Below are 15,847 nucleotides of genomic sequence, written 5' to 3' on the forward strand. Positions count from 1 at the left end.
GCAAGAACCAGGTGGCTTTCCCATTGTTCCCAACACATGCAAATGACACGGGCTTTCGGGGCGACACATTGGAAGGTTGCAAGCAACACGCTAGGTCAGGTCGCCTTGCTCCTACTCCAACTTCCTCCCAACCCGTGACTGAAATGCCCATTTCCAGTTCAGGACTGCCTCTAGCTATGGAAATGGTGGGATTCAGCCAAGCCAGGGCACCCCGGGCCTACACCTGACCTTCCATGATACATCCAGCTTGGGTGGAAGGAGGTGGTAGAGAGAGAAAGAAGCCTTACCTTTGCTGACAGGCCCTCCACGCTCTCAGGCCTGGATGCCAACGTCATACCCTCGGGGGAAACAGGCGCGTTACAGGCTCAGTTCACCTCACAAGGGATACAGTAACGACTACCGGAAGGAAGCTCTAACGGACCCAATTGGGCATCGCCGGTGTTACTTACGAATCACTTAACAGATTCCACAGTACTCCATTCTCTCTCATTCTTCTGCTGAAGGGAGAACAGTGGCTCTCAAAATGTCTCCCTAGACCAGCAGCATGAGCACCACCCAGGAATTGAAAAACCACAAATTCTCAGCTCCCTCCCCCAAAGACGACTGAATTAGAAACTCTGGGGGTGGAGCCCTACAGCTCCCTCCATCTATCCATATTACCTACCTGACTCTAGCACTTGGGGAACATTTTGTATCTGAAAGAGCCAAATTCTTGGCTACCACTTACTTAGCCACATTTGCTCTTGGAATTACTTTGCAAAGGAAGAAAAGAAGCAAAACTATGAAAATACTGTGATACGGATTGTATGTGCATAAAGTCAAAAGGTTTTATAAGCCCACACGCTATCCTATCTGGGGGGTCCTTGTAGGTGTTTGCAAACAAAATTTTAAAAAAAAAATGGTACTTGATACCTCAAGAAGTGCTTGCAAAAATGACACTCAAAATCAGTTCATTGATCACTTGCCATGTGCATAGGCCAAGTTGATAAGTAGCATGTAAGCTACAGGACAGTGTTTCGTTCTACCCTTTGAGAGCCCTTGATGTTGACATCTCCCTTGTAAAGTGTGGGCATGCTGTTAACTAAAGGAATAATATTTTCTCCAAGGCCTCTGGATCCAGAGGCCTATTTAATGTCTTGAAAGTTTAAAGACCTCCATCTGATTGTTGACTATGTTTGGCCGGGCCCCACAATATGGGTTTAATCCCTGCAGGCACTGGTTAGCTTGTTTGGAACCAGAATCACGGTTGCATCCCGAGCCAGTTTCTGGCATGCCTGCTGTTGGGTCCAAACCTTGGGCCAAGGATGGGTACATGACTAATATTCCACATGTTCTAAGATGATCAGTCCCAGGCATTCGCCCTTGTTTCTGGAACGATGAAACCAAGTCTGTGCAGTGAAACGTGAACACCACATGTCCTAACACTTACAGCCATTCCAGAAAGTCACCCTTACAAACTCTGAAATCTGCTCTTTCTCTAGGATTCTTGACGATGGCCACTGCGTTTTCAAATGTCCCTCAGGGAAATTTGAATTTCAGAACCAATGCCATTTGTGCCATTACACCTGCCAAGAATGCCAAGGAAATGAGCCTTCCAACTGCACTTCCTGTGGAGTAGGTGAGGAAATCTAGCTCTTCTCTTCTTCCTTTCTTCAAACCTGTTCTCCCACTGGCCATAATTTGGTTTGACTCAGAAGCCTCATCTCCGGGGACAAGGGGTTATTAGGCGGCCGTTCACTGGAGAGTGTGCATGACCTTGAAGCTTCTGCTTCTTGTCAGGAAACGAGTTCACATTGTTGTAGACGCAGACTCACTGCCCCTAAGGAGATGAGAGAGAAGCTAAGAGGTGTCTTTCTGGAGAAGGGGAAAGAAAGGTCATGCAGACATGATGTTAGACATGAGACAGTGAAGCTAAGATTTCCTGAGGTCAAAGTGAGAAGCTAGGATGTTAAGGAAGATGGACTCAGTCTTTAAGAGAAATATGGAAATAGACGCTGTGTTAGGGTCTCTTCAGCCCTGAGCTATGCCATTTAGAAGTTGTCAGAGCCCTACTGCAGAAACAAAGGAATGGTTTCAACACAAAAATAGAACTTTTTGTGTCCCACCTTAAAAAGTCTAAGTCTCTGCTGTCACTGGATTATACTCCGTGATCTCAAAGGTCCTCTGCAGTTTGACCCTTGACTCCCCTCATACGCCTGCCCCCAACGTTGACCTCACATGAGTCAGCTTCATATTTTATTTGACTCCCATGATACTTTTAACATTTAAGCCGTATTTAAGAATTGGTAAATTTCAGGGGCACCTGGATGGTTCAGTCAGTTAAGCGTCTGACTTTTGGCTTCTGCTCAGGTCATGATCTCACAGTTCGCGTGTTCAAGCCCCGCGTAGGGCTCTGCGCTGCCAGTGTGGGGCCTGCTCGAGATTCTCTATCCCTCCCTCTCTGCCCCTCCCACTCCTTCTCTCTCTCAAAATAAATAAACTTTTTTTAAATATTGAAAACTTTCAAAGAACAACCCGGGCTTTCGTTCTTGCTTCTGTTTTTGTTTTGTCCCGGTGAAAAAAGAATGATTCATCTTTATTCTTGCTTGTGACAAAGCCAAGAAAAATGAAGAACGAATCGCGAGCAGCATGCATTTGCAGGAAAATGGGGGACAACGCATTTCTTGGTGCAAGTTAATTTTGCGTTTCTTACGTAAACAAAATGGACCTATGTCAAATTTTCTCGCGAGGCTGCTCCTTCTGTGTCCTTCCTCATCTCGAAGAGGGTGATAAAGGGTTTCTACTTTTAAGGTTATTATGAAAATGAAATGAGATTAAATGAGATAAAATACCAAATCGCTTAAAACCAGGCTGGCCACATGAAAAATACTCAGTAAATATTAACTGCTACCCTCACTGCTACTGTTACCACTCATTATTTGCACCTACTTCCTCCTGTGGGCATGTGAATTTCTCTAGATGCAAAACCGCTTCCCTGGAGATGTTCCCCACTCGCTGTCTGCCTGGCCTCTGTTTACTTTTTAGGTCTCTGTGTCAATTTCATTCCCTCCATGAGGGCTGCCCCAATCTCCTGTCTCGGTTGGGACCGCTCCATACGTGCATCCTGAGAGCTTCCACTTAACCCCTTTACAGGTGTCCTCAAACTTGATATCTGTCTTGTCCGTAAAGCTCTATGTCCTATAAGAGCAGCGGACAGTGTCTAACTGAGCACCAGCTCGAGTGCGAGGAGAGCATTCGGCAGGTGGAAGGCCCACAATATAACTGAATCAATGGTTCAGGAGAAAGAATGCCAGAACCAGCCACGAGGGGACCTACTTCCTGATTGGTTACTGATGAACTAGAAGATATTAAACCAGTCTCTCCACCTCTTTAAGTCTCTCCTGGTTTGTAAAAGAAAAAAAGAAGAAAAGAAAAGAAAAGAAAAGAAAAGAAAAGAAAAGAAAAGAAAAAGAAAAGAAAGAAAAGAAAAGAAAGAGAAGAGAAGAGAAAAGAAAAGAAAAGAAAAGAAAAGAAAAGAAAAAGAAAAGAAAAAGAAAAGAAAGAAAAGAAAAGAAAGAGAAGAGAAAAGAAAAGAAAAGAAAAGAAAAGAAAAAGAAAAGAAAAAGAAAAGAAAGAAAAGAAAAGAAAGAGAAGAGAAGAGAAGAGAAAAGAAAAGAAAAGAAAAGAAAAGAAAAGAAAAAGAAAAGAAAAAGAAAAGAAAGAAAAGAAAAGAAAGAGAAGAGAAGAGAAAAGAAAAGAAAAGAAAAGAAAAGAAAAGAAAGGAGAGGGGACACATAGACAAGACGGCATCCAAAATCCCTTGCACACTTGAAACATACTAAATCTTCACGCATAGTACAAAATTAAGGTTTCACTTGAATACTGAACAAATGTCTGAAATGTTTGCAGCATCCCGTAATTTCGTGGACCAGTCCACACATAAAACGCTTTGATGTCTCCTCTGCATTTTTTGTCTAAAAGTCGATTTACTCCCCGTCTTCACAAAATTGCACCGTAACTCTCGCACGTACAGGTCGCTACACAGAGCTGCCGTGGAAAATGCACTAAATGACTGTATGACGCCTGCCCTCAAGGAGTGGACGCTCTAACAGAGGGGGTTGTGTTTAGGTGTTGTACAACGAGAATATATCAAAGACCAAACGAAGGAAGGCATCCTACCACAAGTCAGAGAAGAAGCATCCCTTTCAGCTATGAGCCAGCAGAAAAGGCTTGCTGGAGAGGGTACTGTTGAGCAAGCTCTGATTAGCAGGGTTCTCTCCTCTTAAGAGCACGGTGTCCCTCATACTTGTATTAGCACAGCCAGCAGGTGAAACAGTGCTAACAACAAGGGATGATTGGACAGACGCAGTTCCGTATCGGCAGGCTTTAATAAAAGCCTGAAACCCTCTGACTAGGGAGTCCCATCTGCACAGCGTTTCCCATCAGTCTGGAGAAATCTCACCTTTGCGCAATTGTAACGCTGTTAAGAATTTAGGTCTGAATCCTTTTGGAGGTGCCAACCGCCAGCTCCGCTCTGTTGGTGAAGATTCACTCTAAGTTCTTTTCCAGATTTGTTCTCTACCAAACTGAACCAACGCAAAGCTAAAATCGACCCCCCCCCCATCCCAGCAGCTACAGTAAGAAACACGTTGAAGTGGACTTCACACAGTTTATTTTCAGGGTCCCTCGGCCTTTCTTTCATCCTTTCCCGCAATCCTTTTTCCCCCTCTTGCCTTCCGCCTTCAACCTTCCTTTCTTCCCGAAGACATGTGGTATCTTCACATTAGTCTATCTTCTCTCGTGACGAAATTGAGCCGTAAGAGATGCTCCGGAAATAGCGAATTGCTCTCACGTGTAAACGAAAGCCAATCGGAAGCTCTCTCAGAGTTTCTTGCACTTTATATCTTGTTTCATATGATCACATGAGGTGTAGCACCCAGCAAAAATATCCCCCCTTCTACTGTTAGAACCAGCTTCTCTTATATATCATCACAATAATTTAAATTCCGAGACTCTGGGCAAGTAGCCAACCATTTATGCATGGTATTTAGATCAATGGGATATCCAAATTATCAGCCAGAGCTAAATGCGCTGCCATACGACCCAGGCTATTAGAAATGTGAGCAAATCTCAGTGTAACCCTGGACCAAACCTGTGGGGAGAGCTGCCCAGGGTCCAGGCATCTATGTGAACTCCTTTACAGGGTCCATGTTCTTTAAATCCCAAGACCATCCAAGTCTGTTTTTTAAACTCAAGTTGTAATACCCAAAGTGGTTCAAATAATAAAGCCATGTCTGAACAATACAAATGGGATTGGAGAACATCGCTTCTGATATCTGAGCCCATCCTCGGATGGATTGCCGGATGGAAGAGGGAGGAGCTTCCCACTGTTCTCTTCATTTTTTAAAATATAATTTATTGTCAAAGTGGCTTCCATACAACACCCAGTGCTCATCCCAGCAAGTGTCCTCCTCAATGCCCATCACCCATTTTTCCTCTCCCCCCACCCCCCGTCCACCCTCAGTTTGTTCTCTGTATTTAAGAGTCTCGTGGTTTGCCTCCCTCTCTGTTTGTACCTAGTTTTTCCCCTTCCTTTCCCCCATGGACTTCTGTTAAGTTTCTCAGGATCCACATATGAGTGAAAACATACGGTATCTGTCTTTCTCTGACTGACTTATTTCACTCAGCATAATACTTTCCAGTTCCATCCACGTTGCGGCAAATGGCAGGATTTCATTCTTTCTCATTGCCAAGTAGTATTCCATCGTATATATAAACCACATCTTTTTTTATCCATTCATCAGTTGATGGACATTTAGGCTCTTTCCCTAACTGGGCTATTGTTGAAAGCGCTGCTATAAACACTGGGGTACAAGTGCCCCTACGCATCAGCACTCCTGTATCCCTTGGGTAAATTCCTAGGAGTGCTATTGCTGGGTCATAGGGTAGTTTTATTTTTAATTTTTTGAGGATCCTCCACACTCTTTTCCAGAGCAGCTGCAAAGTTTGCATTCCCACCAACAGTGCCAGAGGGTTCCCCTTTCTCCACATCCTCTCCGACACCTGTTGTCTCTTGTGTTGTTAATTTTAGTCATTCTGACAGGTGTGAGGTGGTATCTCATTGTGGTTTTGATTTGTATTTCCCTGATGGTGAGTGATGTTGAGCATCTTTTCATGTGTCTGTTGACCATCTGGATGTCTTCTTTGGAAAAGTGTCTATTCATGTCTTCTGTCCATTTCTTCACTGGATTATGTTTTTCGGGTGTGGAGTTTGGTAAGTTCTTTACAGATTTTGGATACTAACCCTTTATCTGATGTGTCATTTGCAAATATCTTTTTCCATTCCATCAGTTGCCTTTTAGTTTGATCGTTTCCTTTGCAGTGCAAAAGCTTTTTATCTTGATGGGGTCCCAATAGTTCATTTTTGCTTTGAACTCCCTTGCCTTTGGAGGTGTGTCGAGTAAGAAATGGCTGTAGCTGAGGTCAAAGAGGTTGTTGCCTGTTTTCTCCTCTAGGGTTTTGATGGCTTCCTGTCTCACGTTTAGGTCTTTCATTCAGTTTGAGTTTATTTTTGTGTCTGGTGTAAGAAAGTGGTCCAGTTTCACTCTTCTGCATGTTTCTGTCCAGTTCTCCCGGCACCATTTGCTAAAGAGACTATCTTTTTTCCATTGGATACTCTTTCCTGTTTTGTCAAAGATGAGTTGGCCATACATTTTTGGGTCCAATTCTGGGTTCTCTATTCTATTCCATTGGCCTATGTGTCTGTTTTTGTGCCAATACCATACTTTTCACTGTTCTCTTCAAATCTTCCTACCTATATCTGAGAAGTTTGGCCCTCCGAAAAACAGGATGTTTTCTGAATGAATCTTGGTGGACATGGGGTTTGCTAGGGTTTCATAATGTGTCTGAGAAGAACACGGCTTGGAAGGTTGACCCTTTTGTGGTCTCAAGATTCCATGTTCCGCCAGATTGGGGGTTTGTGCTCCGTTTTGACGTGTAGCTGTAGAATCACCAAATGCAAATCATATCCTCCCAAACATTCTCCTTCCCTTAAAGGATAACGTTCCCCCCACTCAAAGTTGTAGAGGGCAGCAATATATGCACACACACTTATTATAATGATTTTTTTGTTAACTGTGAGTTTATAATTGGTTTGAATTTTCTATTCCCTCCCAAACCAAATTCCCTTCGTCTTATACTAGACGTACGGTTATTTTTTCCATGTAGACTCCAATGTTGTCAGAAGCTCGGGACTTTGAAAAAATCCATTCAAGGAACCAAAAAGCTGTGCTTGGTCTAGCGCTTTAATACACTGTCTTCATAGGAGTTGGTAACTCTGCAAAAATTCAGACTTTAGACAGTTAACACAAGCGTGTGATTTTGACAACAGAATTCAGACTCTTTCTAAAAGACTGCCCTCTTCCAAAAATGGTTCTATCGGTAAGCATTTGTTTATTGTCACAGGATCTCTATAGCTCCCAAGTCTGACAGCTTCCACAGATACCAAAAGGAGCCCTTGGGAAGATGAAACACACTATGACTCATAGTTATCCACAGACTGTGGTTTCTGCTTTCGCAGTGACATCCCAGGGAATAGTCCCTATTGGCTCAAATACACAAAATGTTGAAAAATTATTCCCCACAATGAAAACTCTTCTACTATAAGTATATAGATATTGTACTTTTCACTAAATGAATTCTTATATACTCCTGGTCCCCGAGGAGCCAAAATACTCAGTTACATCATTAAAAAAAAAAAAACAAACAAACTTAGGTTATATTAGCTTCATGGTTAATTTCGTACATTTTCCTTCTTTTTCTTGCCCCTCCATCTGTTCAGATAAGCATGGCCAGGAGCGCTTCCTGAATCAGGGGGAGTGTTGGGAGAGCTGCCCAGCAGGCTACTACCCTGATGAGGGGCACACCTGCCTGCCCTGCCCTGACAACTGTGAGCTTTGCCACAACGCACACATCTGTATACGATGCGCGGGAGGCTACCTCCTAGTGCCCACCAACCATACCTGCCAGAAGTTGGAGTGTGGACAAGGTAAGTCTGCTCCGAGCCACTGTCTTGCACCAGGATGTAGCATGAGGAGCTACACCCTGGACGTCCCAGAGATCTGCATTGTGTTCCAGGTTTTAATGTTGGCACCCGGGATGACTTTATGTGACTATATGTGCAGTGGGGACGGTGACGACTGCTCCTCTCTCTCCCTCCGCACACCTTTCTCTGGGTTCCCCAAGACCCATCCCGGAGACACAGGAATGCAACTAATCACAGAGAAACTGATCTTGAATTGAGAGTTCGTGGGCACGATATAATGGAGAGAAAATCAGATAAGAACCTAAAAGTCCTGACAATGTTCTCCTTCCCAATTACTAGGTATGGGACCCTGTGCGAAATCAGTCTAATTTTTCTATGCCTTGTTTTCTTCATGTATGAAAGGGTGAGCATTGCACCACGATGGTTCCTGTGAGAAGCCAATGAAAATAAGCCTATCTAAAGCTACTTGAAAATATTCAGTGTTCTATGAATCGTATGTGTTACTGCTATTGCCCAATCCCTTATCGTACATGGGAAGACAGAAATTAGAAAACAGGACTTGTAGTGTTTTTTCTTTTTTTTCCCTTTCCATTAAGAATGCTACAGACTTTCTCTGCTCTATGTAAGAATTTTGCCTGGTCTAATGCTGCAAAGAGTTCCCAGATGTTTGTAGAATAAATAAGACACTCATTCCTTTTCTGCTTGTGTTTACTAATGTAGTACAGGCTTTAAAACTTAAAAAAAAAAAAAAAGGATTTAGAAAGGCAGATTTAAAAAGACAAAGTATGGGGGTGCCTGGGTGGCTCAGTCAGTTGAGCCCTCAACTTTGGCTCAGGTCATGATCTCACAGTTCGTGAGTTCAGGCCCGACATCGGGCTCACTGCTGTCAGCGCGTAGCCCACTTCAGATCCTCTGTCCCCCTATCCCCGCCCCTTCCCCATTTGTGCTCTCTCAAAAATAAATAAATCATTTAAAAAAAATAAATACTTCTATTCATGGCCAACGAGCACATTAAAAGATGTTCATTCAGCATCACTAATTTTTAGGGAAACACAAATCAAAGCCACGATGAGATATCACCTCACACCTGTTAGAATGGCTATTATCAAAAAGACAAGAAATAACAAGTGTTGGAGAAAATGTAGAGAAATGGGAACTCTCATACACTGTTGGTAGGAATGTAAATTGACATAGTCACTGTGGAAAACATATGCATATTCCTCAAAAAATTAAAAATAAAACTACCATTTGATCCCACTACTCCACTACTGGGTTTTTACCTGAAAAAAAATATGAAAACACTAATTTGAAAAGACATACGCCTCTCTATGTCGATCACAGCATTATTTACAATAGCCAAGAAACTGAAACAAGCTAAATGTTCATCAAGGGATGAATGCATAAAGTTGACCCATTTTTTAAAAGAATGAAATCTTGCCATTTACAATACGGATGGACCATGAGAGTATTATGCTAAGTGGAATAACTCAGGAGAAAGACAGATACCACATGATTTCACTCATATGCAGAATCTAAGAAACAAAACAAACGAACTCAGGGATGCAGAGAACAGATTGGTATTAACAGAGGGAAGGGGGCATGGGGGTGGGAGAAGGGGCTGAAGGGGACCAATTGTAGGGTGATGGATGGTAACTAGATTTGGGGGGATGATCATTTTGCAGTATATACAGAGAGCAAATTATAATGTATACTTGAAACACATAATTTTAAAAGTACGTTTAAAAAAGAATATTCAGAAAATAAAAATAGGATCGTGGAAATTTTTTTGAAAAAAAAATTATAGGAAAATGAGAATGAAGAAGAGAGGTAGAAAGATAAAAATTTTAAAGTCACTGAAACAGTAGAACCAAAAGAAAAAGTAAAAGGAGAAAAGGGAGAAGAGGGAAGAAAAATAAAGGATCGCCCAGGAATTCAAATAATATAGGTTTTCCCGTAAAAGACTCTTAATGATAGAGAACAAACTGAAAGTTGATGGGGGGGGAGGGGGGATGGGCTAGATGGGTGATGGACATTAAGGGTGCCATTTGTTGTGATGAGCACTGGGTGTTAGATATAAGTGATGAATCACTAAATTCTACTCCAGAAACCAATATTACACTACATGTTAACTAATTAGAATTTAAATAAAAACTTGAAAGAAAAAAAAAATAATATAGGTTTTTCAGAGTAAACAGCAGAAACAGGAGAGAGAACATTAACAAAGAACTAATTCTGAAAAATCCAGAACAGAAGGACATGAATTTCCAGATTGAACAAGCCCTCTGCATGTTCAGCATAATGGATTTTAAAAGGACACACACCAAGACACATGATTGTAAGAATCTGGAAATCTGAGATTTTTTTTCTTTTTTTCTGCAAAAGGAAAATCTTTAAAACTTCTAGGGGAAAATAAAAGAGATCATACAAAAAGGATTGGCTATCAGAATGGCATTGAACTTCTCAACAAGCCTGGAAACTGAAACATAAAAATGGAACAAAAACTTTAAACTTCTGAGAAAAGAAAGTATTTCTCCTTTAAAGCCTAAATTCGGTCAAGCCATGAGTCACGTGTGAGGGCAGAAAAAACGTTATTTTCAATCGTGCAAGTTTTCGAAAACTTTACCTCCCATGCATCCATCCTTTCTTGGGAAAATGATTTGTAGAGGGTGTATTCCACCAAAAAAATAGGACAAGAAATAAGAAAATATAAGGTCCAGAAAATTCATCCAAAGGAGGAGGCTGAAAGGAATCTGCAGGACGATGGTGAAAAAGATACTAATGCGATAGGGGGAAGATTTCTGCTTAGGGTACAGTTGAGGACACATCAAGGACAGATATTGAGAAAACAAATAAAGAAGCCAGACAGATATGAGCACAAGAGAAAACAAAAAGGTGTGCAAGAACCTTAATGTTGGGGCAGCTGGGTGGCTCAGTCAGTTAAGCATCCGACTTCAGCTCAGGTCATGATCTCAGCGTTAGCGTCGGGCTCTGTGCTGCTTGCTCAGAGCCTGGAGCCTGCTTCAGATTCTGTGTCTCCTTCTCTTTCTGCCCCTCCCCCGCTCATGCTCTGTCTCTCAAAAATAAATAAATGTTAAAAAATTAAAAAAAAAGAACCTCAATGTCATCAGAACATGAATAATAATAGTATAATCATAATATAAATGCTGAGTATTAATCTAGCAAAATCTGTAACTTGGGAGGATGGAACGTATGTATGTCTGTGTTTGTTGGAGTATTGGCGAAAGAAAGCTAGTCTTTACTACTACAGGTTGTGCCTAAGAATAAACTTACAAGGCAGCATCATAATCATGTTACTTAGAAATTTGGAGGTAAAAACTAAAAGAAACAGCTAAAAGAATCACACTTTTTTGCCTCTGAGAAAAGAGAAGGGGCAGAAAATAAGCTACACACCAATATATTTTCACAACAATTAACGTTTCTCCACTCACTAAAGTGAATCGTGTTTCTCCCTCTTCTTGTACAGGTGAAGTCCAAGACCCAGACTATGGAGAGTGTGTGCCTTGTGAAGAAGGATGCCTGGGATGCAACTTGGGTATGCCACTTGGTTTTTTTTGCCTAAAGAGTTGATATAGCATTTTTTTTCTTTTTCCCCACACATCCTCATTGTTATCACCAATGTCACCATCAGTGCCCACTAAGCAGGCTCACTCCCATGAGACAGGGTCACTGCAAGACATGTTCCCTTTTGAGGCAAAGGAGAGGTCACTTATCTTAATGAAACCCAAGTTTAGGAAAGGACAGGCATCTTTTCCTCTGGTTGTTAGCTATCTAGTGGGGGACATCCACAACCTATTTCCAGTTGTATAGGACGTGACCTCTCCTTAGCTTCTTAAGGTCACAAATATGGAGTGAAACAATGGTGAGAGAAAGGAACTGAAGCAAAGAAATGCCTAATTAATCTAACTCACTTGGCATGTGATTCACAAAAACTTGTCAGGGGTATAGGGATTTTCCTTTGCAGAATGACTCTATTGGTTGAAGCCTAAGACAGTCCTTTGAGAAGAAAGCAATATGGTGACAGTGAGTTAAAATCCCCACCGTACAACAAACAGTTGTCAGTCTTCCATATACTTCTCTAATTCAAATCACTGATCCCTTTCTCCCCATGCATACCTGGTTCTCCAGTGGAAAGGAGGAGAGGGAGTCTACACCACACAGAAGCGTTGGATTGGGTGTAAAATTAAATATAGGGAGGGCGCCAAATTCCAAGAATGTATCTTAATGTAAACTTAGTCAAGTCACTGAAAATAATTAACATTTGGGTCTGTAGATCTTTGAAAGGAAACCCAACCTAAATTAAAGATTGATGGAGTAATTTCTATTCATGGAATTTCCATGAAGCTCTATGATTGGTTAACGTCTGCTTCTAAAACTTTAATATGCACACAGATCCCATGGGGGATTTGTTAAAATGCAAATTCTGATTCACAGGTCTAGGTAGGGCCTGAGAATTACGTTTCTAATAAGCTGCCTGGTGAAGCCAAGGCTTCGTCAAACACTCATGAGGTTGCAAGGGGTCAGACTGTGGCAGGATTAAGTAGAATTTTTATTGGTTTTTACCTAATAGATGTCCTTGAATTCTTAAATATTATACATGAATTATCATTTATCTGATGACTGTCATGGATTCTTTCCACCTTAAATGGAAATTATGTATTTTCTATAATATCTGTAACTACCAAACAGAGTTTTTAGGACCTTGAATATCATCCTGCCATTACCTGCCACTGTGAAATGGGGCATATGCTTTGGAAAATAAAACGTAATAATGAAAATCACACTTAGGAAGGGGCTCCATTTAGAGGCTTATCAGCCATCTAAGGGTAAAATGCTAATTTCCTGGGAAGCATACATAGACCTAAACATAAGTAATAAAAGTACTAAAGTCGAAAAGATAAGCAAATTCCAGAGTACCTTGTGAAGTGATAGGAGGTGGTCCTTCTTGCAGGGAGCCAGGATAAATGTCTTGACTGTCCTGATTTCACATTTTGCCTACTTCAGACCATCTCGTCTCATCAGGTTTCGCATCCCAGCTAACTTTTGTGGTCTCCATTTCAACCTTTGCTATTATTGTATGTTGCGTGACCATGCTAACGAGCATCTTTGTGTATCACAGAAAGGGGTGTGTATGTGTGTGGGTGGGTGTGGGTGTGTGTCTGCCTCTCTGTAAAATCTCAAAACTTGGAAACAATGACAACCATGATCACTAAGGATACACGCTGCGCCCCCTCTTCCCTTAGCTGATCTGGCTACAGAGGGGACCAAGTGTAGCCCCTGGGGAAAAAATAAAATCTGTACCAGACCTAGGCTATCTGGGGACTCAAAATCCAAAGGAATCAACTTGTAAGAAGAGATAAATTAGTAAGTTTCACTCCCTCCGCAGTGTACTACTGAAATTCTTAGTTCATTCACTCCTTTAAGAAACTTTGTCTACAGTGTTGAGGGCTCACTGGAATACTGGGAATTCAAAGGTGACAACGGTTGTGATCCCACTAGAAGGCCCCCTCTGGCTGTTAGAAGCGACATACCTTGAACCAAGTCTTTTACAAGGCAACCTGCCAGAATAGAGAGAGCTACACTGTTCAGTGGGAATCACAGGAGAGTGACTAGAACATTCTAAGTGCTAATTTCTCATTTTAAATTAGAAAATTTCTCTTAATGTATAAAGTTTCTATATGTTGGACTTTGTGTATTTTTAGACTGTCCTGGCCGAGGTCAATTATCACTTTCTGGGGTCTCTGTTGATCTCCGCAGTTGAGTTCATTCTCTTTTCTTTCCTCCTCTTATTTGCAAACCAACGATAATACTCTTTACAACTGATCTGTGTAATATTTGGTGCATACACATTTTTCTGCCTCGACGCTAAACTACTTAGAATAAGCTCAATGACTTATACACTGTGCTACCAAAAGAACTAGCAGCAGGGCCTAGGATATAATAAATGTATAATATTTGTTGAATTGAATTTGAGAGTTGCTGGAACTTAGAGGGGAGATGTGTGGCTCAAGACACCCAGGGATCTAGATATGATGTTTTCTCTATTCAAACTTTGTTTATGGGCCAAGAAGGGAAAATCAATCACACAATGCAGAAATAAATAGCTTTTCATAAAATATTAGAACCATTAGGGAGATCTGAAGAGGACATGGTTAGTAAACCATAAAATTTCATAATTTTAATAAAATGCAAATATAAATTTTAAAAGATACGAATAACGTACCATAGATTTTCCTCAGATTCTTCTTGTGAGACAGGATATCATCCTTTAGAGAAAACTCCACTTTCTTCCATTTTAATAATGTAGATTCATCTTTGAACCAGAGTCAGACAACCTCTAGAAGAGTTAGAGAAAAGTGAAATCAGTCACTTTGAGACATTTTCTCTACACCATGTAATGATTAGTTGTTGGAAATAGTGGATTTTTTTTCTGAGCTTTTTATTCCTTTCCAGATATTTAGCGCAACTAGAGAGTAAGATTTTTTATACCCAATGAAAAAGAACTCAAATTCCAGATTGACTCCAATCTTGTCTAGTTCCTGGGTGGAGTTGTTTATCATTCCGAAGACTTACCAGAAAGAGGAGAGAAAAGGAAACGTGACCAAAAAGTGGCTGTTGTATTTTGAAGAAAATATTGAATTTGCTATTCTAGGATGGAACGAGGGTGTTTTTATTATTATGGGGTTAGATTTCTCTTCTTTTTTATTGAGATATAACTGACATCAAAAATTACATTAGTTTCAGGTGTACAAGTAGTGATTCAATATTTATAGACATTGTGATCATCACAATAAGTCTAGTTCACATCTGTCACTTTAGAGTTACAGACTTATTTTTTCTTGTGATGAGAACTTTTATAATCTACTGTCTTAGCACCTTTCACATATACAATGCAGTATTATTAACTATAGCCATCATGCTACACATTATATTCCCAGGATTTATTCATTTTAGAAGTAAAATTTTGTTCCTTTTGACATCCTTTACCCTTTACCTCTGGCAATCACCAGTCTGTTCTCTCTTAGATTTCTCCTCTTTATTAGGCTGAAAACAAACAGACAGCATTTTATATAATATCTTCTTGTTCCAAAATGGATGCAAAAGTCTTTCTCTTCCTAGCTGGTATCTTGAATGGAAATTGTAACTAAGATAAATCAAAGATTTCTAAATTATATTTCTTCATTAATTGAGAGAATAAGTAAATGGAGTCATTTTTACTTGATGCTTTGAGGTGCCTTTTTTGGTTTTGTTTTAATTTGGAGATATAGCAAGAGGCGATACCTGATTATAAAATAAGATTTGGGGCCTATACTTACAACACCACTGACTTATTAATCGATTTGAATCAAAATTGCTCATATCTGTTCACTTCCTTACCTTGTCAATAAAATAGATGTCAACGTGCCTATATCATGGCTTAGAAGTAGGTAATAAAAAGCCATTAATTTTTTCTCATTTAAATGGTTTTAGTCCCTACTCTTGGGGAAAAATATACACAAATTTAAAATTTTTAAGTACTTGTAATAAAAGAAAAAGGCCATAGGATCAAAGTGTTCTAAAAATAGAAGAGGAAGGAATGCTTCCAAATTCATCCTATGAAGCCAGCATCACCCTGATAACAAAACCAGACAAGACACTAGGAGGAGGAGGAGGAGGAGGAGGAGGAGGAGGAGGAGGAGAAGAAGAAGAAGAAGAAGAAGAAGAAGAAGAAGAAAGGGAGAGAGAGAGAGGAAGGAAGGAAGGAAGGAAGGAAGGAAGGAAACAAACTACAGGCCAATATCCCTGATGAATATAGATACAAAAATC

The 15,847-nt window shown here is 40.6% G+C and overlaps 1 protein-coding gene across 3 annotated transcripts in view; it reads left to right on the plus strand.

Moving 5' to 3' along the window:
- The window catches only part of PCSK5 (proprotein convertase subtilisin/kexin type 5), a 450,831-nt gene that overhangs the window by 350,621 nt on the left and 84,363 nt on the right, over positions 1-15,847 (plus strand). For all 3 annotated transcript variants that reach the window (XM_078436932.2, XM_078436933.2, XM_078436934.2), the window contains exons 22-24: positions 1,482-1,618; positions 7,820-8,026; positions 11,508-11,576. In XM_078436932.2, the coding sequence (XP_078293058.2) occupies positions 1,482-1,618; positions 7,820-8,026; positions 11,508-11,576 (413 nt within the window). The remainder of the gene's footprint in view (positions 1-1,481; positions 1,619-7,819; positions 8,027-11,507; positions 11,577-15,847) is intronic.

This window comes from Panthera onca, chromosome D4, assembly GCF_046562875.1.
Source record: "Panthera onca isolate mPanOnc1 chromosome D4, mPanOnc1 haplotype 2, whole genome shotgun sequence".
Taxonomy (NCBI): Eukaryota; Metazoa; Chordata; class Mammalia; order Carnivora; family Felidae; genus Panthera; species Panthera onca.